This window comes from Rhincodon typus, chromosome 10 (assembly GCF_021869965.1).
Source record: "Rhincodon typus isolate 14 chromosome 10, sRhiTyp1.1, whole genome shotgun sequence".
NCBI lineage: Eukaryota > Metazoa > Chordata > Chondrichthyes > Orectolobiformes > Rhincodontidae > Rhincodon > Rhincodon typus.
In genome coordinates this window covers 78,439,526-78,461,918 of record NC_063341.1, presented here as the reverse complement: position 1 = coordinate 78,461,918, position 22,393 = coordinate 78,439,526, and the positions used below count along the sequence as shown (strand labels likewise).

General features: G+C 45.1%; 1 protein-coding gene across 1 annotated transcript in view; it reads left to right on the top strand.

Annotated features, from left to right (window-relative positions):
- Window positions 1-22,393, top strand: part of LOC109937347 (collagen alpha-1(XXIV) chain) — a 180,451-nt gene that overhangs the window by 90,479 nt on the left and 67,579 nt on the right. Inside the window, exon 4 of the mRNA XM_048601567.1 lies at window positions 10,445-10,498. Coding sequence (XP_048457524.1) covers window positions 10,445-10,498 — 54 coding nt within the window. The remainder of the gene's footprint in view (window positions 1-10,444; window positions 10,499-22,393) is intronic.

Genomic DNA, 22,393 nt, shown 5'->3' with positions numbered 1-22,393 from the left:
TTATTGCGTGGACGGGGTGTGAGGGATGAGGTGCGGGAGATGTGGGAGACACGGTTGAGGGCGTTCTCGACCACGGAGGAGGGGAATTTACAGTCCTTGAAAAACGAGGACAACTGAGATGTACGGGAGTGGAATGCCTCATCCTGGGAGCAGATGCGGCGGAGGCGAAGGAATTGGGAATAGGGGATAGCATTTTTGCAGGAAGGTGGGTGGGAGGAGGAGTATTCTAGGTAGCTGTGGGAGTCGGTGGGCTTGAAATGAGTATCAGTTTCTAGGTGGTTGCCCGATATGGAGACAGAGAGGTCCAGGAAGGGGAGAGAGGTGTTAGAGATGGTCCAGATAAACTTAAGGTTGGGGTGGAAGGTGTTAGTGATAGTTTTCCACATGTTACGATTGTACATTTCTGGAGGTGTATATTTGCTTTAAGGGAAGTTACCTGCATTGCAGCTGCTTTCTCCTAAAATGAGTCTACATGGCCAAAAGGGCATCAAAGTAATTGTGAGATAACAATGTGTAGAGCTGGATGAACACAGCAGGCCAGAAAAATATATTCTTTTTTTCTGAAGAAGGGTCTCGACCCAAAACGTCAGCCTTCCTGCTCCTCTGATGCTGCTTGGCCTGCTGTGTTCATCCAGCTCTACACTTTGTTATCTCAGATGCTCCAGCATCTGCAGTTCCTGCTCTCTCTGTATTAAAGTAATTGTGTTGCTCAATGCTACCCTAATGAATCTGTAATTCCAGGACACAGCTACCTGCGTTTTAGCTTCCAGATCCAGGCTGAGAGCTGAACTGCAAACTCTTATTGACAACGAAGCCTCTCCCCACATATCAATGTTACCTTCTTGTTTGATACCAGGCATCAAAGCAATAGGATTTTTGAAAGCTCAGTATAATGGATACAGATTGATATAGATTGATACAGATCATTGTAAATTGATCCAGATCACTGCTGATTGAGAGATATATCAAACTCCAGTAAGATATGTTTATATAATTATATATTCCTGTGGATTGATATATCACTGTAGATCGATACAGATCACCGTACATTCATATAGATTGGTATAGATTGATTGTAGATCAATTAGATGCATACAGTTTGGCATAAATTAATATCAATTGATTTCAATTGATAGGTATAGATCAGTGTAGATTATAAAATTGATTGTAGGTTGATTGTACATTGATATTGATTCACACAGTTTGATATATATTGTTCAGTCTGGTTTGATATAAATCTGTAGTTTGATATAGATCAGTGTAAATTGATATTGAAGGACTGAAGACCATGTGAAAAGACTGAAGTATAGGAGCCGAAATTATGACGTACATTTGGAAAGGCTGAACTGTCGGGGGGTGCAGGTCCCTTGAAGACCGAATGCTAATTACTGACCATCGATTGAGACCTTGCAGATAGTAAAGTGGACATTGAGTATGTGTTTCCAATCCTAAGCAGACCGCAGAAATAGAGGCAAAACTTTCAGATGGCCCCTAACGGTTATGTTTTGTACTTTTTTTGTTACATTTTGCTTTTCATATCACATTATCATTCTTTAGTGAAATTTATGGCCAATATTTCTCTCTCAGTTTGTGTTGTCAACTGGAAAATAAAGCTTCCAGCTGCAATTTACCAGTTGAGACAAACCAACTGTATGTTTATTCTGTTGAAAATTGCAACATAAAATTTCAATGATTCATTTTTATTGCTTCCAGAAACCTATAAAGAACAGTGATCAGTCATTTGATAGAATATACAGTAGTGTGTAACAAGTTATCATTTTACAATGTACTAGACAATGTCTGGGGGCAAAACGTGTCATGGCTGATGTTCATCAGTTTACACAGTAGTGCTGCTTTCAGAGACAGGAGTAATACACCGGCATTTATGTAGCACCTTCCACGACTTCAGGGGATCCAAAAGTGTTCAATCTCCAATAAAGTGCTTTTCGACAGGCAGTTACGGTTGTAATGAAGGAAATTTTTTTTCTTTATTCATTGATGGGATGAGGGCGTCGCTGGCTAGGCCAGCATTTATTGCCCATCCCTAATTGCCCAGGGTGCAGTTAAGAGTCAACCACATTGCTGCGCTCTGAAGTCACATGTAGGCCAGACCAGGTAAGGATGGCAGTTTTCTTCCCTAAAATACGGGCCAGGTTTGTGAACAATAAGCTCCCACAAAAAAACATAGTCATAGTGTCCAGCTAAACAATTGATATGATGCTGCATAAGGGATAGATACGCAGAGGGAAACCCCTGCTCTTACAGTGGAATGGATATTTTATCAACAACTGGGAGGGCAGGCATGATTTAGTTTAATGTTATATCCAAAGGACAACATTTCCAACAGTGCGGCCTTCCTCACTACTGACCCTCCGACAGTACCTTCAGAAGTAATTCACTCGGCCCCTCAATCTTGCTATCCCGTTCAATAAGATCGTGGTTGATCTGTTTGTATTTCAAATTCCACACTCTCATCTGCTCAAATGCCCTCTGATCCCCTGCCTAACAAGAATCTTTCCATCCCTGTCATAAAAAAAATTCAGTGACGCCCCCCTCCCACCACCACCTTCTGAGGTGGAGAGGTCCAAAGTCACGCAGCACTGAGAGATAAAAGATATTCTCTTCTCTCGGTCCTAAAAGAGTGACACGGATGTTTTTAAAATTGGTTCCTGGTTCCGGACTGACCCACAAAGAAGAAACATCCTTCCCACATCCACCTTGTCAAGGCCATTCAGGATCTGATACACTTCAATCACGTCACCCCTCACGCTCCTAAACTCCAGGGGAAACAAGCCCAGTTGTTCAATCTTCCCTCATAAAACAACCCACTTATTCCAGGGATCAATCCAGCAAACTTCCTCCAATGCACTTACATTCTCCTTAAAGAAGGAGATCAAAACCACATACAGTATTTGCATTGTGGTCTCACCAATGCCCTAACTTGAATAAAACATCAGCACTTTTATGTTCAACTCCTCTTGCAATAAAGGATAGAATTTAGAACATAGAACAAAGAACATTACAGCGCAGTACAGGCCCTTCGGCCCTCGATGTTGCGCCAACCTGTGAAACCAATCTGAAGCCCATCTAACCTAAACTATTCCATTATCATCCATATGTTTATCCAATGACCATTTAAATGCCCTTAAAGTGGGCGAGTCTACTATTTTTGCAGGCAGGGCATTCCACGCCCTTACTACTCTCTGAGTAAAGAACCTACCTCTGACATCTGTTCTATATCTATCACCCCTCAATTTAAAGCTATGTCCCCTCATGCTAGCCATCACCATCCGAGGAAAAAGGCTCCCACTGTCCACCCTATCTAATCCTCTGATCATCTTGTATACCTCTATCAAGTCACCTCTTAACCTTCTTCTCTCTAACGAAAACAGCCTCAACACCCTCAGCCTTTCCTCATAAGACCTTCCCTCCATACCAGGCAACATCCTGGTAAATCTCCTCTGCACCCTTTCCAATGCTTCCACATCCTTCCGATAATGCGGTGACCAGAACTGTACGCAATACTCCAAGTGCGGCCACACCAGAGTTTTGTACAGCCGCAACATGACCTCATGGCTCCGAAACTCAATCCCTCTACCAATAAAACCTAACATACTGTCCGCCTTCTTAACAACGCTATCAACCTGGGTGGCAACTTTCAGTGATCTATGCACATGGACACCGAGATCTTTCTGCTCATCCACACTACCAAGAATCTTACCATTAGCCCAGTACTCTGTATTCCTGTTACTCCTTCCAAAGTGAATCAACTCACACTTTTCCGCATTAAACTCCATTTGCCACCTCTCAGCCCAGCTCTGCAGCTTATCTATGTCCCTCTGTAACCTGCAACATCCTTCCGCACTATCCACAACTCCACCAACTTTGGTGTCATCCGCAAATTTACTAACCCATCCTTCTACGTCCTCATCCAGGTCATTTATAAAAATGACAAATAGCAGTGGTCCCAAAACAGATCCTTGAGGTACACCACTAGTAACTGAACTCCAGGATGAACATTTCCCATCAACCACCACCCTCTGTCTTCTTACAGCTAGCCAATTTCTGATCCAAACCGCTAAATCACCCTCAATCCCATGCCTCCGTATTTTCTGCAATAGCCTACCATGGGGAACCTTATCAAACGCTTTACTGAAATCCAAATACACCACATCAACCGCTTTACCCTCATCCACCTGTTTGGTCACCTTCTCGAAGAACTCAATAAGGTTTGTGAGGCACGACCTACCCTTCACAAAACCGTGTTGACTATCCCTAATCAAATTATTCCTTTCTAGATGATTATAAATCCTATCTCTTATAATCCTTTCCAACACTTTACCCACAACCGAAGTAAGGCTCACTGGTCTATAATTACCAGGGTTGTCTCTACTCCCCTTCTTGAACAAGGGGACAACATTTGCTAGTCTCCAGTCTTCTGGCACTATTCCTGAAGACAATGACGACATAAAGATCAAAGCCAAAGGCTCTGCAATCTCCTCTCTAGCTCCCAGAGAATCCTAGGATAAATCCCATCCGGCCCAGGGGACTTATCTATTTTCACACCTTCCAGGATTGCTAACACCTCCTCCTTATGAACCTCAATCCTGTCTAGTCTAATAGACTGTATCTCAGTATTCTCCTCGACTACATTGTCTTTTTCCTGTGTGAATACTGACGCAAAATATTCTTTTAGCACCTCTCCTATCTCTTCGGACTCCACACACAACTTCCCACTACAGTCCTTGACTGGCCCTAATCTGACTCTAGTCATTCTTTTATTCCTGACATACCTATAGAAAGCTTTAGGGTTTTCCTTGATCCTACCTGCTAAAGACTTCTCATGTCCCCTCCTGGCTCTTCTTAGCTCTCTCTTTAGGTCCTTCCTGGCTAACTTGTAACTCTCAAGCGCCCTCACTGAGCCTTCACGCCTCATCTCTACATAAGCCTCCTTCTTCCTCTTGACAAGAGATTCAACTTCTTTAGTAAACCACGGTTCCCTCGCTCGACCACTTCCTCCCTGCCTGACAGGTACATACTTCTCAAGGACACACAGTAGCTGTTCCTTGAACAAGCTCCACATTTCAATTGTGCCCAGCCCCTGCAGTTTCCTTCTCCATCCTATGCATCCTAAATCTTGCCTCATCGCCTCATAATTGCCTTTCCCCCAGCTATAACTCTTGCCCTGCTTTATATACCGATCCCTTTCCATCGCTAAAGTAAACGTAACCAAATTGTGGTCAGTATCACCAAGGTGCTCACCTACCTCCAAATCTAACACCTGGCCTGGTTCATTACCCAGTACCAAATCCAATGTGGCCTCGCCTCTTGTTGGCCTATCTACATACTGTGTCAGGAAACCCTCCTGCACACATTGGACAAAAACTGACCCATCTGAAGTACTCGAACTATAGCGTTTCCAGTCAATATTTGGAAAGTTAAAGTCCCCCATAACAACTACCCTGTTACTTTTGCTCCTATCCAGAATCATCTTTGCAATCTTTTCCTCTACATCTCTGGAACTTTTCGGAGGCCTATAGAAAACTCCCAACAGGGTGACCTCTCCTTTCCTGGTTCTAACCTCAGCCCATACTACCTCAGTAGACGAGTCCTCATCAAACGTCCTTTCTGCCACTGTAATACTGTCCTTGACTAACAATGCCACACCTCCCCCTCTTTTACCACCTTCCCTGATCTTACTGAAACATCTAAACCCCGGAACCTGCAACAACCATTCCTGTCCCTGCTCTATCCATGTCTCCGAAATGGCCACAACATCGGAGTCCCAGGTACCAACCCATGCTGCAAGTTCACCCACCTTATTCCGGATGCTCCTGGCATTGAAGTAGACACACTTCAAACCACCCTCCTGCCTGCTGGTACACTCCTGCGACCTTGAAACCTTATTTATGACCTCACTACTCTCAACCTCCTGTACACTGGAGCTACAATTCAGGTTCCCATTCCCCTGTTGAATTAGTCTAAACCCTCCTGAAGAGCATTAGCAAATTTCCCCCCCAGGATATTGGTACCCCTCTGGTTCAGGTGTAGACCATCCCGTTTGTAGAGGTCCCACCTACCCCAGAATGAGCCCCAATTATCCAGGTACCTGAATCCCTCCCTCCTGCACCATCCCTGTAGCCACGTGTTCAACTGCTCTCTCTCCCTATTCCTCGCCTCGCTAGCACGTGGCATGGGTAACAAACCAGAGATAACAACTCTGTTCATTCTAGCTCTAAGCTTCCACCCTAGCTCCTTAAATTTCTGCCTTACGTCCCCATCCCTTTTCCTACCTATGTCGTTGGTGCCTATGTGGACCACGACTTGGGGCTGCTCCCCCTCCCACTTAAGGATCCCGAAAACATGATCCGAGACATCACGGACCCTGGCACCTGGGAGGCAACACACCAACCGCGAGTCTCTCTCGTTTCCACAGAATCTCCTATCTGTCCCCCTAACTATGGAGTCCCCAATGACTAATGCTCTCCTCCTCTCCCCCCTTCCCTTCTGAGCAACAGGGACAGACTCTGGGCCAGAGACCTGTACCCCATGGCTTACCCCTGGTAAGTCGTCCCCCCCAACAGTATCCAAAATGGTATACTTGTTTTTGAGGGGAATGGCCACAGGGGATCCCTGCACTGTCTGCCTGTTCCCTTTCCGTCCCCTGACTGTAACCCATCTACTTTTTTCCTGTACCTGAGGTGTGACTACCTCCCCGTAACTCCTCTCAATTACCCCCTCAGCCTCCCGAATGATCCGAAGTTCATCCAGCTCCAGCTCCAGTTCCCTAACACGGTTTCTGAGGAGCTGGAGTTGGGTGCACTTCCCGCAGATGAAGTCAGTGGGGACACTAGTGGTGACCCTTACGTCCCACATTCTACAGGAGGAGCATACAACTGCCCTAACATCCATTCCCACTGTTCTGAATTCCCAAACAGACAAATAAAAAAAAACTAGTAGCCTTACCAAATCAGCGCTCAGAACCTTTTTGTTTGGTTAGAGGAGGAGGATGGGTGGGAGACACTACCTAGGTAGTGTTTCGGGTAAAGCAACCGCCCAAATATATTACCTCACTTAGTCCAAAAATGGAGTCACGCGAGGTAAGACTTTTATAACCGAAAAGCTCACCTTCCCAGGCTGCCCTCGCGCTTCCTCCCGGACTCCCGCCGCTGAAACAACTGAAAATTTGGCCCATTGGAACTTTTCCATTGGCTTTCTTGAATATGTACTGTACTTACTTACTGACCTTTGGTGACTCAGACTCCTGAACATCCCAATCTCTTTGCGCTTTGGCATTCTGCAGTCCTTCTCCATTTCAGGAAAACTCTGTTCTTTCTTCCTGCCAAAATACTCTGCTTTTGCAATCTTTCTCTCATAACGACAAGATGCTCTTGTCTGAAACAAGATGAAGTTTTATTGCATGATAGTGACTATATACAAGCTACGTTAACAGGTTAGACTTTGCTGCTAAAACATTGGGAAACATTGATGACACATCTGTTCCCTTTGAGATCCAGAGCTAATCTCACCATTTCCCCAGCCAGGACTGTATGACATCATAAGGATGGATGGAGCTTAATACAGATTCTCACGTTTGGAATACTTTGCTATACTAAAGCTGCTATGTAATTGCAAACTTTGTTGCTTTTCCTGCATCAATCAGCTGTTTTACTGAATCATTTGTACAGTAGAAAAGAGATCCTTCAGCCCATCAAGTCTATGCCACCAAAGCTAGAGTAAATCTACACTCATCTCACTTTCCCGCACTAAGTCCACAGCTTTCAATGTTATGACATTTCAAATGCTCATCCAACTGCTTATTAAAGGCTGTGAGGTTTCCCACCTGAACTATCCTCCCCGGCGGTGAATTCCAGACCACCACCACCACCACCCCTCTGGGTGAGAAACACTTTCGTCAAATCCCTTCTAAAACTCCTGCTTTTCGCCTTAAAATTGTACTCCCTAGTTACCTACTTTTAGAATCATAGAATCTTTACAATGTGGAAGTAGGCCATTCTACCCAATGAGTCCACACCAATCCTCCAAAGAGCATCCCACCCATACCTACACCCTCTACCCTATCCCCACAACGCTGTATTCCCCATGGCTAACCCACCTAGCCAGCACATCCTGGACACTATGGGCATTTTAGCATGGCCAAACCACTTAGTCTGCACATCTTTGGACTGTGCAGCGAAAACCAGAGCACCTGAAGGAAACCCACACAGACACGGGGAGAATGTGCAAATGTCACACAGATAGTTGCCCGAGGATGGAATCGAACTGTGAGGCAGTAGTGCTAACCATTGAGCCACCACGCCACTCTAATAAGCCTGTTCAGAAATGTTATTACACACCACTGGAGCAGGTGACACTTGAACGTGGGCCTCCCGGTCCAGGGGTAGGGACACTACCACTGTGGCCACAGGAGGGCCCTTTATGCCCCCTTATTATTGACCCTTCAACTAAGCGGAATGGCTGCTTTCTACTCACTCTGACCATACTCCTCAGAATCTCCCAGTGGAAAATGACGCTGAACTTTCTAAATGATCGGGCTTTGCTTGCTGTTTCCTTAACTGTGCTGGTGGAGACAACGCATTTAGAAGATTCCAGTAACTCTCTGCACAGTGTGTGGAACGAGAGAGAGAGAAGAGCAGAATTTTGTTAATCCCTTCTGCATAGAGCAGAAGGATCACTGGAAAAGGCCACTAATTGCTGCTGTTATGGAGGTGGTCCTGGGCTATCATCTTAACTATACCTGACAGGCTTGCTGGGACATTTCTGGGTTTGGTTCACCCACATTACTGTGGGTATGAAGCCATGTGTAAGCCAGACCAGGTATGGATGGCAGATTTCCCTCCCAAAAGGATATTTGTGACCCAGATGTTTTTATTTAAAGACACCATCCAGTACTTTGACAGTAACCATTTGCTGAGATTTGTGTTTTATTCCAAATTTATTTAATGGACTGAATTGAGATTTTCCAGCTGCCATTTAACTCACCCTTGCCACATGATTAGTCTAGACGTCTCTTGTCTAGTGAAATAACCACAGTATGTCAAGCGTTTCATCTGTCTCTCACAGAAGCTGTTGAACCAGCTGAGTGTTTCCAGTGTCTTCTGTTTCCATTTAGTTTAGGATTTGCAGCATCTGCACTATTTTACTGCTGTTTTGGAACTTGTTGGAGTGAATCAGAGTGTGGGCAATTTGGATGCTCAGGATCAGACTTGATGGGCTGATTGGCCCTCTTTTCTTGTGTTCATTTTTGATTGAAGAACTGCAACTTTGTTTGATTTCTTACTTTCAAGACATTTTCAAAGCTCTTGAAAAGATTTTGTCAGAACTGATGTGGTTTCAATTACAAAGAAACCTTTCTAGACGAAGACAACAGCTTAGAATTATATAGCCAAGGCGTATGGCAGGAGCATTATAAAATACACTGAGCCACATAAGGAAACATTGGGCTAGGTGACCAAAGGCTTGATTGAAGATGTATGTTTAAAGATCTGATTTAAGAACAGAAAGTGACGTAGCACAGTTGACAGGTTTAAGGAAGCATTTCTACAGCCTGGGGACCAGGCAACTGAAGATGTGGTTTCCAATGTGGAGCCATCGATAGTGAGCAAACTCAACATGTCAGAATTATCAGGGGGCTGATATTTTGGGGGATTTTGGGAATGGAGGAGATTCTAGAGATCTGGAAGTGCCAGGCCACAGAGGGATCTGAAACAAGGATGAAAATTTTAAAGTCAACACACTGCCTGATTGGGAGTCAACATAAGTCAGAACGTACAAAAGGTGATAATGGAACAGAATTTACTGAATGTTAAGAAACATCTAGCTGGGTTTTGGAAGAACTCATGTTTACAAATCACTTTTCTTCATTCATAGGATGTGGGGATCACTGGCTGGGTCATCATCTATTAAAGTATCACAATACCATTAAGGAGAGAGTTCCAGGATTTTGTTCTAGCGACAAATGGCTCAGTAGTTCGTTCAAAGAGCACCTTCCAAACCCATGACCACTTCCATCTCGAAGGACAAGGGCAGCAGATACATGGGAACACCATTCCCTGCAAGTTTCCCTCCAAGCCACTCACCATCCCATATATCAGTGTCACTGGGTAAGAATCCTGGAATTCTCTCCCTAGGGGTATTGTGAGTCGGCCTACAGCACATAGACTGCAGCAGTTCAAGAAGGCAACTCACCCCCACCTTCTCAAGGGGCAATTGGAGATCGGCAATAAATGCTGACCCAGCCAGCATTGCCCTCATCCCATGAATGAATAACAAAATAAGTTGAGCTGAATTTCTTGTTTTGGTGCTGTAAAATTTCTTTCTGGTGAATATTAATTTAGTTTTGTACATCATATATGATGGGCTAATTGGCCTCCTCTGCACCATAATAATTCTGTGATTTATTAATCTTTCTTTCTCATGGCAGGGTCCTCCAGGCCCACCTGGTGCAATGGGTCCTCCTGGGAAACGGGGAGCGAGGGTGAGTATGACAGATAAACACTGAGCTCACAGCCCACTTAGCTCTTTTCTGGTTTGTCCCTGCTGTCCAATTTAACTCCAGAATGAGATTGTCACCATATCTCCATTCCATCTCACAAGACTCCCAAATCCCAATGACGCACTGTCGGAAGATCAGTACTGAGGGAGTGCTGCACTGTCAGAGGGTCAGTACTGAGGGGGTGCCGCACTGTCGGAGGGTCAGTGCTGTGGGAGTGCCGCACTGTCAGAGGGTCAGTACTGAGGGAGTGCCGCACTGTCGGAGAGTCAGTACCGAGGGAGCGCCGCACTGTCGGAGGGTCAGTACTGAGGGAGTGCTGCACTGTCGGAAGGTCAGTGCTGAGGGAGTGCCGCACTGTCGGAGGGTCAGTGCTGAGGGAGTGTTGCACTGTCACAGCATCGTACTGAGAGAGTACCGCACTGTCATTGAGACATATTGAATTCGAATGTTAGATGTGAAGAATCTTTTTCCTCTGGTTCGACAGTCTCGAACATGAGCTGACAGCCTCAGGATAGAGCAATGCCATTTCATTGAAAGAAAATACTTTGACTCGTAAACCTCTTCCTTAGGGAACAGTGGACATTGAGTGTATTATATCTTGAAATTAGGAGCTGCCCAGGGCTGAGGGACAGAGCAGGAAAGTGTTGGTTTTTAATATTTACTCACTCGTTGGAGGTGGGCATTGCTGACCAGGCCAACATTTATTGCTCAGGGAGTACCTTGCTGGGGGTCTGGAGTCACATGCAGGCCAGCAGTTTCCTTCCCTAAAGAAAATCAGTGACAGAGAAAAGTTTTCCTCAACAGTCGTTTCATGGTCATCATTAGACTCTTACTTTCAGATATTTTAATTAGAATTTATATTCAACCGTCTAGCATGGCAGGATTTGAACACAGGTCCCCAGAACATCTGTAACCTAGTGGTAATACCACTGGGCCATTGAGGACAGCAGAAGAGGATTAATCTCATAAAACCAAACAATTTTACAGTGCTGAAAGAGGCCATTCAATCCATCTTATCTGCACCGACTGCTGAAAGAGCTACTCAGCTATTTCTATTCTCTGGCCTGATCTCTGTAGGTCTCTAAATTCATCACTTTCAGATACAAATCCAGCTGTCTTTTGAAACCTCTTATAGAATCTGCCTCTACCACTTTCTCTGGCAGTTCAATCCATATAAAACACCACCTTCTGTGTGAAAAAGTTGCCCTTCAGGTCCCTTTTTAATCTTTCCTCTCTTGCCTTAAACCTATGCCCTCTAGTTTTGGATTCCCCTATCCTGGGAAAAAGACCTTGGCTATGCACCCTTTCCATGCCCCTCATGATTTTATAAACTCCTACAAGGTCACCCCTCAACCTCCTGTGCTCCAGGGAAAAAAGTCCCAGCCTCTCCTTATAACTCAAACCCTCCAGTATTGGCAACATCCTCATAAAGCTTCTCTGCAACCTTTCAGTTTCAATGCCCTCAAAATTGATCAAATCTTTTACACACAGGTGAATTGCTGTTGACCTCATGCCCACAAGGGAGGCTGAAATCTTTCCCCGCAGCCTTTGGAACCCTATCCTTCACATAATTATCCTTTATATAAATGTTGGGAAAGACTCAGATTCTTTTTCTCACCAAAGGAGATTATTGTGGGGTAACCTGACAGGTGCCTTTGAAAACCTGATGGGGTCGACAGGGAGAAAGCATTTCAGGTTGGGGGAGACCAGAACCTGGGGCCATTAATCTGAGACAGTTCCTCATAAATCCAGCTGAGAATTCAGGAGCAGCCTCTTTTCTGCCAGAGAGTGAGAAGAATGTGGAACTTGCTGTCACACAAAGTGGATGGTATCAGACAAATGTGTGCGATTCCACATTGGAGCGGTGAATGGAAAGAAATGTCGACATATATGAAGATCAAAAAGAACTGTCTGTTTGTTGTAACTGTTTGTTCAAAACAAACATTGACACAAATCTACTCGTTTGACTAGGGGCCAGTTAAGGTAGATCCAGCACTCAAAGTGTTAAGCTGCTGTAGCTAATGACTGAGGGGCTTTAAGTTAGTAAAAGTCATTTGGAGAACTCTTAAGCTAGCCTTAAATGCCAGCTTGACAATGAATCTGATTGTCTCCGGAGCAAACAGCTAAAGTCCCAGCCCATACATTTAACATATTCAAAGGGCACTGCAGGGCTATCTGAATGGGTGGTAAGATTAGACAGTGCTGGGGTGTTCAATGGGACAGTATTCAAGCTGCCGACAAATAAATGAGGGGACACCTCTTGAAAAGCCTTTGAATAATTTTCCACCCGTGTTCAGAAAGCATTAGTTTGTGTAATCATCCTGGCTGACCTCCTTACTTGTGAAGTGGTAGAATGTCAGCATTCATCAGTAAATTACCCATGACATTTGCTGGCACAATCAGTGAGCAGGCACTACCAGCTGTACTGTGACTCAAGTCACCAAAGTCAAACAGTGGGTCAACTCAAGGGCAAAGTGAGAGAGCTTTGGCCACAATCTATAAACCTTGAAGGCCTGCAGAATCCTTCTGAATCTCACAAGAGCTCCTGGATCAGGCTGAACATAAAATGCTGAAACTGTGAAAAACACCTTGTTAGACCTCAGCTAGTTTCAGCAGATATGATCTGCCCACTTCATCAGAGGAAAGGTGGGATCACATTCAAGAGGGGACAGATAGGATTTATGTGGATTTTCTTTTTCTTCACTCATGAGGTATAGATGTCGCTGGCTGAGCCAGCATTTATTGCCCGTCCCTAGTTGCCCTTGAGGAGGTGGTGCTGACCTGCCTTCTTGTACCGCTGCAGTCCATGTGCTGTGGATAGACCCACAATGCCCTCGGAGCGGGGAGTTCCAGGATTTTGACCCAGCGATATTTCCAAGTCAGGATGGTGAGTGGCTTGGAGGGGAACTTGCAGAGGGTGGTGTTCCCATGTACCTGCTGCCCTTGTCCTTTTAGATGGAAGTGGCTGTAGGTTTGGAAGGTGCTGTCTGTGAATCCTTGGTGAATTTCTGCAGTGCATCTTGTATATAGTACACATTGCTGCTACTGAGTGCTGATGGTGTGGATACTTGTGGATGTGGTGCCAATCAAGCGGGCTATTTTGTCCTGGATGGTGTCAAGTTTCTTGAGTGTTGTTAGGGCTGCACTCATCCAGGTAAAGTGAGGAGTATTCCATCACACTCCTGACTTGTGCCTTGTAGATGGTGGACAGGCTTCGGGGAGTCAGGAGGTGAGTTACTCACCACAGTATTCCCAGCTTCTGACCTGCTGTGGTAGCCGCTGTGTTTATGTGGTGAATCCAGTTGAGTTTCTGGTCAATGGTAATCCCCAGGAAGTTGATAGTGGAGGATTCAGTGATGGTAACGCCGTTGAATGCCAAAGGGTGGGGATTAAATAGTCTCTTATTGGAGATGGCCTGGCATTTGTGTGGTACAAATGTTAATTCCCATTTGTTTGCCCAAGCCTGAATATTGTCCACATTTTGTTGCATTTGAACATGGACTGCTTCAGTATCTGAGGAACTGCAAATGTTTGATATACATCCTAATAACAAGAGACAATAAAATATAGGAACAGAAGTAGGCCATTCAGCCCATCAAGTCTGCTCTGCTACTCAATGAGATCATGGCTAATCTGATAATCTTCAACGCCACTTTCCTGTCTTTTCCCCATAACCTTTGATTCCCTAATTGAATAAAAATCTATCTCAGCCTTGAATGCCCCAGCCTCAATGGCCCTCTGTAGTGAGAATTGCACAGATTCACTACCCTCTGAGAGAAGAAATTTCTCTTCATCTCTGTCTTAAATGTGTGACCCTTAATCTGAGATGATACCCTCTGGTCTGAGACTCCTGTATAACAGGAAGAAACATCTCCACATCAACCCATCAAGTCCCAAGAACCTTGTATGTTTCAATAAGGGTCCCCTGAAGAGAATGCAGTTTTGGAATACACACCATTATCCTAAGAGGTAACAGTTTAACTGAGCACTTTGCTCATAATCTGTTGCTCCTGATGAGATGTGCTGCCGAGCTGGTGTTTTCAGAGGCTAGCTGATTGATTTGATTTAATGGTAGCTTCAGGAGTGGTTATTGCTCGTATTCTCCAAAAGTGATTTGGAAATAGGTACGGAAATCTGAATGTTTGAGGCTTCTCTTCATCTGATTGTGGTGCTGAGACACGTGGGCAGGTGTGGTCTTCCAATCAGTCCTGCCATAGAGCCACAGAGTCCTACAGCATGGAGACAGGCTCTTTGTCCAAACTGGTCCATGCCGACTAAAATGTCCATCCACGCTAACCCCATTTCCCTGCACTTGGCCCATATTCTTCTAAACCTTTCCTATTCATGTATTTGTCCAAATGCCTTTTAAATGTTGTTCATGTACCCACCTCAACCACTTCCGCTGGCAGCTCATTCCATATGCGTACCACCCTCTGTGTAAAAAAAGTTGCCTCTCAGGCTCCCAAGTATTCTTTCCCCTCTTACCTTAAACTGATGCCCTCTAGTCCTCGATTCCCCAACCCTGGGAGAAAGCCTAAGTGCATTCACCCTCTCCATGGCTCTCATGATCTTATACATTTCAATAAGGTGTAGGTGATGGCCTCATGGTATTATCGCTGAACTGTTAATCCAGAGACCCAGACAATGTTCTGGGGACCTGGGTTTGAATCCCACCATGGCAGATGGTGCAACTTAAATTCAATAAATATCTGGAATTAAGAGTCTAATGATGACCATGAATCCATTGTCAATTGTAGGAAAAACCCACTTGGTTCACTAATGTCCTTTAGGGAAGGAAACTGCCATCCTTACCTGGTCTGGACTACATGTGACTCCAGACCCACAGCAATATGGTTGACTCTTAACTGCCCCCTGGGCAATTAGGGATGGGCAATAAATGCTGGTCTAGTCAGCGATGCCCTCGCCTCGTGAATGAATAAAAAAAGAAGATCCCCCCCTCAGTCTTCTATGGTCTAAAGGAAAAACTTCCTAGCTTGTCAAACCCCTCCCTATAACTCAGTCCCTTGACTCCTGACAACATCCTTGTAAATTTGTTCTGCATTCTTTACAGTTTAATAACATCCTTCCTATCATAAGGTGACCAAAACTGAACATAATACTCCAAGTGAGGTCTCACCAACATCCTGTACAACTGCAACATAACTTCCCAACTTCTGTACTCAATGCCCTGACTGATGAAGGCCAGTGTGCCAAAAGCCTTCTTCACTGCCCTGTCTACCTGTGACTCGATGTTTGAGCTATCATTAAGTCAGCCTTTAACATTGTGGAGCTGCTTCCTTCACTGTTGGCTTCTTTCTCTTCTTTGGTTAAACCTTCCAACAAAAGTTAGGCTCCAATCCTTTTACACAGAGAACACAGGAACATAGAAAAGAGGAGCAAGTGTCAGCCATTCAGCCCTTTGAGCCTGCTGCACCATTCGATATGATTATGGTTGATCATCCAACTCAGTCCCCTGTTCCCACTTTCTCCCCAGACACTTTGATCCCTTTAGCCCTTCGGACTGTATCTAACTCCTTGAAAACAGTAAGTGTTTTAGCCTCAACCGCTTTCTGTGGCAGAGAATTTCACAGCCTCCCTACACTCTGGGTGAAGACGTTCCTTCTTATCTCAGTCCTAAATGGCCTACTCTGTATCTTTAGACTAATACCCCTTGTTCTGTACTCCCCGGCCATCGGGAACATCCTTCCTGTATCTGACCTGTCAAGTCCTATTAGAATTTTTTTGGTTTCTATGAGATCCCCTCATTCTTCTAAACTTCAGTGAATATAGTCCTAATCAATCCAGTCTCGCTCCATTGATCAGTCCTGCCATCCCAGGAATCAGTCTCGTAACCCTTCGCTGCACTCCATCAGCAGAACATCTGTCCTCAGATAAGGAGATGAAAACTGCACTCAATACTCCAGGTTAGCCTCAATAAGGCCTAGTACAATTGCAGCAAGACATCCCTGTTCCTGTACTTGAATCCTTTTGCTATGAAGGCCAACATACCATTTGCCTTTCTCACTGCCTGCTGCACCTGCTTGCTTCTTTTCAGTGACTGAAGGTGTTTGAAGATTTCCGTTTGTCTTCCTTTGATAGTTTCAGGGCCAAAGTAAAGGGTCACCTATTTAAGATGGAGATGTGGAGGAATTTCTTCTCCCAGGGCAGTGAATCTATGGAATTCTTTACTGCAGAGGGCTGTCGAGGCTGGATCATCAAATATGTTCAAGGCTGAGATACGTACACCTTTAATCGGGAGGGGAATCGAAGGTTGGGCAAAAGGCAGGAAAGTGGAGGTTGCGCAAGTTAGGTGGATTGACCATGGGAAGTGTAGAGTTACAGGGATGGGGTGGGGGATGGTAGGTCTGTGCGGAATGCTCTTTGAAGGGTCGGTGTGGATTCAATGGGCTGAATGACCTGCTTCCACACTGTAGGGATTCTGTGATTCTGTGGAGCTATGGATGATTAGATCATCATTAATCTCATTGAATGGCAGAGCAGACTCGATGAGCTGAATGGCCTACTCATAGTCTGAGATCCCTTAAGATCTTATGCCTCTGGCATCATTCAATACTTTGTTCATGCTGTCTCCATCCAGCTCTCCCTGAGGATGCTTCCTCAGGCCCAAACTGTTTTTTTTTCATCACCTTTCCCAATGGCCCAAGATTCCTCTCCATGATTCATCACTGATCTCATACAACATTTTACAAACCAGATTCCTTTTCATGAGGCTGTTTTAATTGGATCAGAAGAGACTGAGAAGAGAGATGATTGAGGTGTATAAAACGATGAGGGGGATAGATAAGGTAGGTAGGAAGAAACTGTTCTCCTTGATGGAGGGATGAATGACCAGGGGCATAGATTTAAGGTAAGGGACAGCAGGTTTACAGGAGATGTGAGGAAAACCTTTTTCACCCAGAGGATAGCAGGAATGTGGAACTCACTGCCTGTAAGGCTGGGAGAAGCAGAGACCCTCAACATTAAAGAAGTATTTAGATGTGGACTTGCAATGCCGAGGCTATGGGCCAAGTGCTGGAAAGTGGGATCAGAATTTTTAGGTGCTGTTTTTGATCAGCATGGACTCAATGAGCGAAATAGCTTTTTCTGTGTTGGACATCTCTGTGATTGTCTGACTCAGGCTGATGGTTTTTCATAGGGTGCTTCATTTGGTCCAATCCTTTTTTGGCTTTTAGGATGACAGCTTTTGATCTGAGGATGTGACAGTGCTTCTGAGATAGTTACATTTACTGTCTTGTTCTGATTGTTTCCATTTATTGTGGCATTGCACGCTGGAAGGTCCTCCCTCTGTCACTATCAGAGTGTATATCTTTTTCCCTCAGTTGTGTACAAACTGGATTGATTTGTTCCTGAAAGTCTTCATTTGTTCCTCTGTTTACCGTGTTAGTGGCAGAATGAGTGTTGTTGATGATTCTCATTCCTAAGGCAATTCTCCAATTCCTCTGGGCTTTTGATCACTGGTGAAAGAACAAATTCTTGTCTTGATATCCCTTTTACAATCACCCAGTTTGTTCTTTGAGGTTGCTGGTAACAAGAAGAAAGATCAACCTGCTTTTCTGTAGTAGGTTTTAGCAAATCAAGACATCCCAAAGTAAGTTAGAAGCAATAAAAAGCCTTTCTGAAGTGTAAATTGTGTTGTAGGAAACACAGCAACTAATCCACCATGACACATTCCCACAAACAGCAAAGACGTGATGATCTGATTTTTTCATGTTAGCCAGAACACCCGGGACAACTCCCCTAATTTTCTACAAAACAATGCCAAGAGATCTTTTACACTCACTTGCTAGGCCTCAGCAGAGATTCATCTGAAAGTTGGCATTTCTGACAGTGCGGCACTCCCTCAGTACTGACCCTCTGACATACATATGGACTGGAGCAGTTCAAGAAGGCAGTTCACCACCACATTCTCAAGGGCAACTAGGGACAGGTAATAAATGTTGGCCCAGTTAGTGATGCCCACATCCCCAAATGAATAAATAAAAAATAGATAGCAAGTGCAGTACAACATGGCTAATGTGAAGTTATACACTTTGCTGTGATAGACAGAAAGGGAGGGTATTATTTAAATGATGAATCATCGATCATAGAATCCCTACAGTGTGGAAACAGGGCCTTTGACCCAACAAGTCCACACTGACCCTCAGAGCATCCCATCCAGACCCATCCCCCTGTAACCCACCTAATCTACACATCCCTGAACACTACGGGAAATTTAGCTTGGCCAATCCACCTAACCTGCACATCTTAGGACTGTGGGAGGAAACCGGAGCACCCGGAGGAAACCCACGCAGACACGGGGAGAATGTGCAAACTCCACACAGACAGTTGCCCGAGGGTGGAGTTGAACCCAGGTCCCTGGCGCTGTGAGGCAGCAGTGCTAACCACTGTGCCACCATGCCACCCTGATATATTAGGAAGTGTGGATATACAGAGGGATCTGGGGTTCTTTGTACACCAGTCAATGAAAGTAGACAGACAGGTGCAATAAGCATTTAGAAAGACAAGTGGTATAGAAACATAGAAACGTGGAAAACTGGTGCAGGAGTAGGCCATTCGACCCTTCAAGTCTGCACCACCATTCAACACAATCATGGCTGATCATGCAATCTCAGTATCCCATTCCCACTTTCTCCCCATACCCCTTAATCCCTTTAGCTACAAGGGCCATGTCCATCTCCCTCTAATGAACTGGTCCCAACAGCTTCCTGTGGGAGAGAATTCCACAGGTTCACAACTCTCTGAGTGAAGAAATACTTCCTGATCTCAGTCCTGAATGGTTTACCCGTTATTCTTAGATTGTGACTCCTACTTTCTGGACTTCTCCAGCGTTGAGAACATTCTTCCCACATCTAGCCTGTCCAGTCCTGTCAGGATTTTATGTTTCTGTGAGATCCCCCCTCATTTTTGTAAATTCCAGTGAGCACAAGCCTAGTCGATCCAGTCTTTCCTCATATATCAGTGCTGCCATCCTGGGAATCAGTCTGGTGAACCTTCACTGGACTCCCCCCATAGCAAGAATGGCTTTCCTCAGGCTAGGCGACCAAACCTACGCCCAATTGGTCTTCATTGCAATAGGATTGGAATTCAGAAGCAGGGATAGCCTACAGCAGTCATACAGGGTCTTGGTGAGACCACACCTGGAGAACTGTGTGCAGTTTTGGATATACTTGCCATAGAGTGAGTGCAGCAAAGGTTCACTGGGCTGATACCAGGGATGGCAGCATTGTCCATGAGAAGAGATTGTTTGGAATGGGCCTGTATTCATTGGAGTTTAGAAGGATGAGAGAGGATCTGATTGAAATGTATAAAATTCTAACAGGGCTGGACAGGCCAGATGTAGGGAGGATGCTTCCCCTGATTGGCAAGTCTTGAGCTAGGGACACAGTGTCTCGGGATATGGGATATACCATTTAGGACAGAGATAAGAAATAGTGTCTTCACTCTGGAGGTTGTTAACCCGAGGAATTCTCTACTACAGAAGGCAGTGGAGGCTGAATCTCTGAATATATTTCAAGAAAGCAAAGCAAACATTTCTAGATTTTAAAGGCATCAAGAGCCATGGGGAGAAAGTGAGCACATTGGCATTGAGGTAGAGAGTCAGCTGTGATGCTCAAAGGGCCGAATGGCCAACTCCTGCTCCTAGTTTCTGTGTTTCCAATCTGACACATGCCTGTTTTTGTTTTTTAATTCTTTCAATTAAAACAAGAACGTAAAATGATTCACAGACATTGTCAGGGTAAACTTGCTCGAGTCAGTGGGAAGGCAGTAGCACAGAGTTATCCAAAACCCCAGACTGGGTTCAATGCTGTAAACTTTGAATTCAGTTCAAAAACTGGAATAAAGAGCTAGTTCAATAATGACCATGTAACCATTACCAATTGTTGTAAAAACTCATCTGGTTCATTAACTCTGTTTAGGGAACTAAATCAGCCGTCCTTACTCAGTCTGCTGTGCTTACTGGGGAGGCGATGGCCTAGTGGTATTATCACTGTGCTGTTAATCCAGAGACCCAGATAATATTCTGGGGGCCTGGGCTCAAACCCCACCACTGTAGATGGCGGAATTTGAATTCAATAAAAATCTGGAATTAAGAGTCTAACAATGACCTGAAACCATTGTTGGTTATCAGGAAAAACACATCTGGTTCACTAATGACCTTTAGGGAAGGAAGCTGCCATCCTTACCTGGTCTGGCCTACATGTAACTCCAGACCCACAGCAATGTGGCTGACTCTGAACTGTTCTCTGAGCAATTAGGGATGGGCAATAAATGCTGGGCCCAGCAGTGACTCACACAACTCATTACCAAATTCAATAAAACTTCCCAGTCATCTATTGCCCAATGTTTTTATCTTTGGTTCAAATCTTGCATGCCAGTGGATAGTGTCCCTCCCTCTGGGCCAGCAAAGTGCTCTGCCAGATTCAGGACGGTATAAAGTGGCTAAACAGATGGAAAAATCCTTCCAAAAGTCACTGATGGTGTGTGTTTTTAAATGTTTTTATTTACTCATGGGAGACGGTGTCATTGGCTGGGCCAGCATTGATTGCCCTCGTTGCCCTGGAACATGTGGTGGTGAGCTGCCTTCTCGATTCACTGCGGTCCCCGTGCTCTAGTAAGAGTGGGAGAGATTCCTGATCAGCAAGTGATGGAATCAAGGCTGGAGCCCCCACCATCACTGTGTGAACAAAGAACAAAGAACAAAGAAAATTACAGCACAGGAACAGGCCCTTCGGCCCTCCAAGCCTGCGCTGATCCAGATTCTCTATCTAAACCTGTCGCCTATTTTCCAAGGATCTGTATCCCTCTGCTCCCTGCCCATTCATGTATCTGTCTAGATACATGTTAAATGACGCTATCGTGCCCGCCTCTACCACCTCCACTGGCAACGCGTTCCAGGCACCCACCACCCACACATATCTCCCTTAAACTTTTCCCCTCTCACCTTGAAATCATGACCCCTAGTAATTGAGTCCCCCACTCTGGGGGAAAAAAGCTTCTTCCTATCCACCCTGTCTATACCGCTCATGATTTTGTAGACCTCAATCAGGTCCCCCCTCAACCTCTGTCTTTCTAATGTAAATAATCCCAATCTACTCAACCTCTCTTCATAGCTAGCGCCCTCCATACCAGGCAACATCCTGGTGAACCTCCTCTGCACCCTCTCCAAAGCATCCACATCCTTTTGGTAATGTGGCGACCAGAACTGTACGCAGTATTCCAAATGTGGTTGAACCAAAGTCCTATACAACTGTAACATGACCTGCCAACCCTTGTACTCAATACCCTGTCCGATGAATGAAAGCATGCCGTATGCCTTCTTGACCACTCTATCCACCTGCATTGCCACCTTCAGGGTACAATGGACCTGAACACCCAGATCTCTGGGTGTGGTTGCAACATGCTTGTAAAGGCGTGTATTGCCCACAGTAACTCACACTCCATGGGAGGGACTGGTTAGCTAAGTTGGCCAGATGGTAAGTCAGGCCGTTGCTAACAGTCGGGTGTTTGATTCCCCTTTCCGAACGGGATCGATTTGGGAGTAGCCTTATTTGCTCTTCCTGGGCTCTCCGGGATGGGTCAGACCTGCCTTTGAGAAGAGAACTGAAGGGGAGTAATTTGCCCCATGGTAGTATGTTTGAGCTCTGCGATGGTCATCTGGTTTGCCGTTATTAGATCTGCTCCTCTGTGAGCTGTCTTGTTTACAGCAGGAGTTTCGCAATTGCCTACAGAATTGGCAAAGCTGAGTCAAATTGCTGTGGGCAAACTGCAAATTATGGAGAACTGCATCAATTCCAAATGTGCAGAGCTGGATGAACACAGCAGGCCAAGCAGCATCATAGGAGCAGGAAGGCTGAC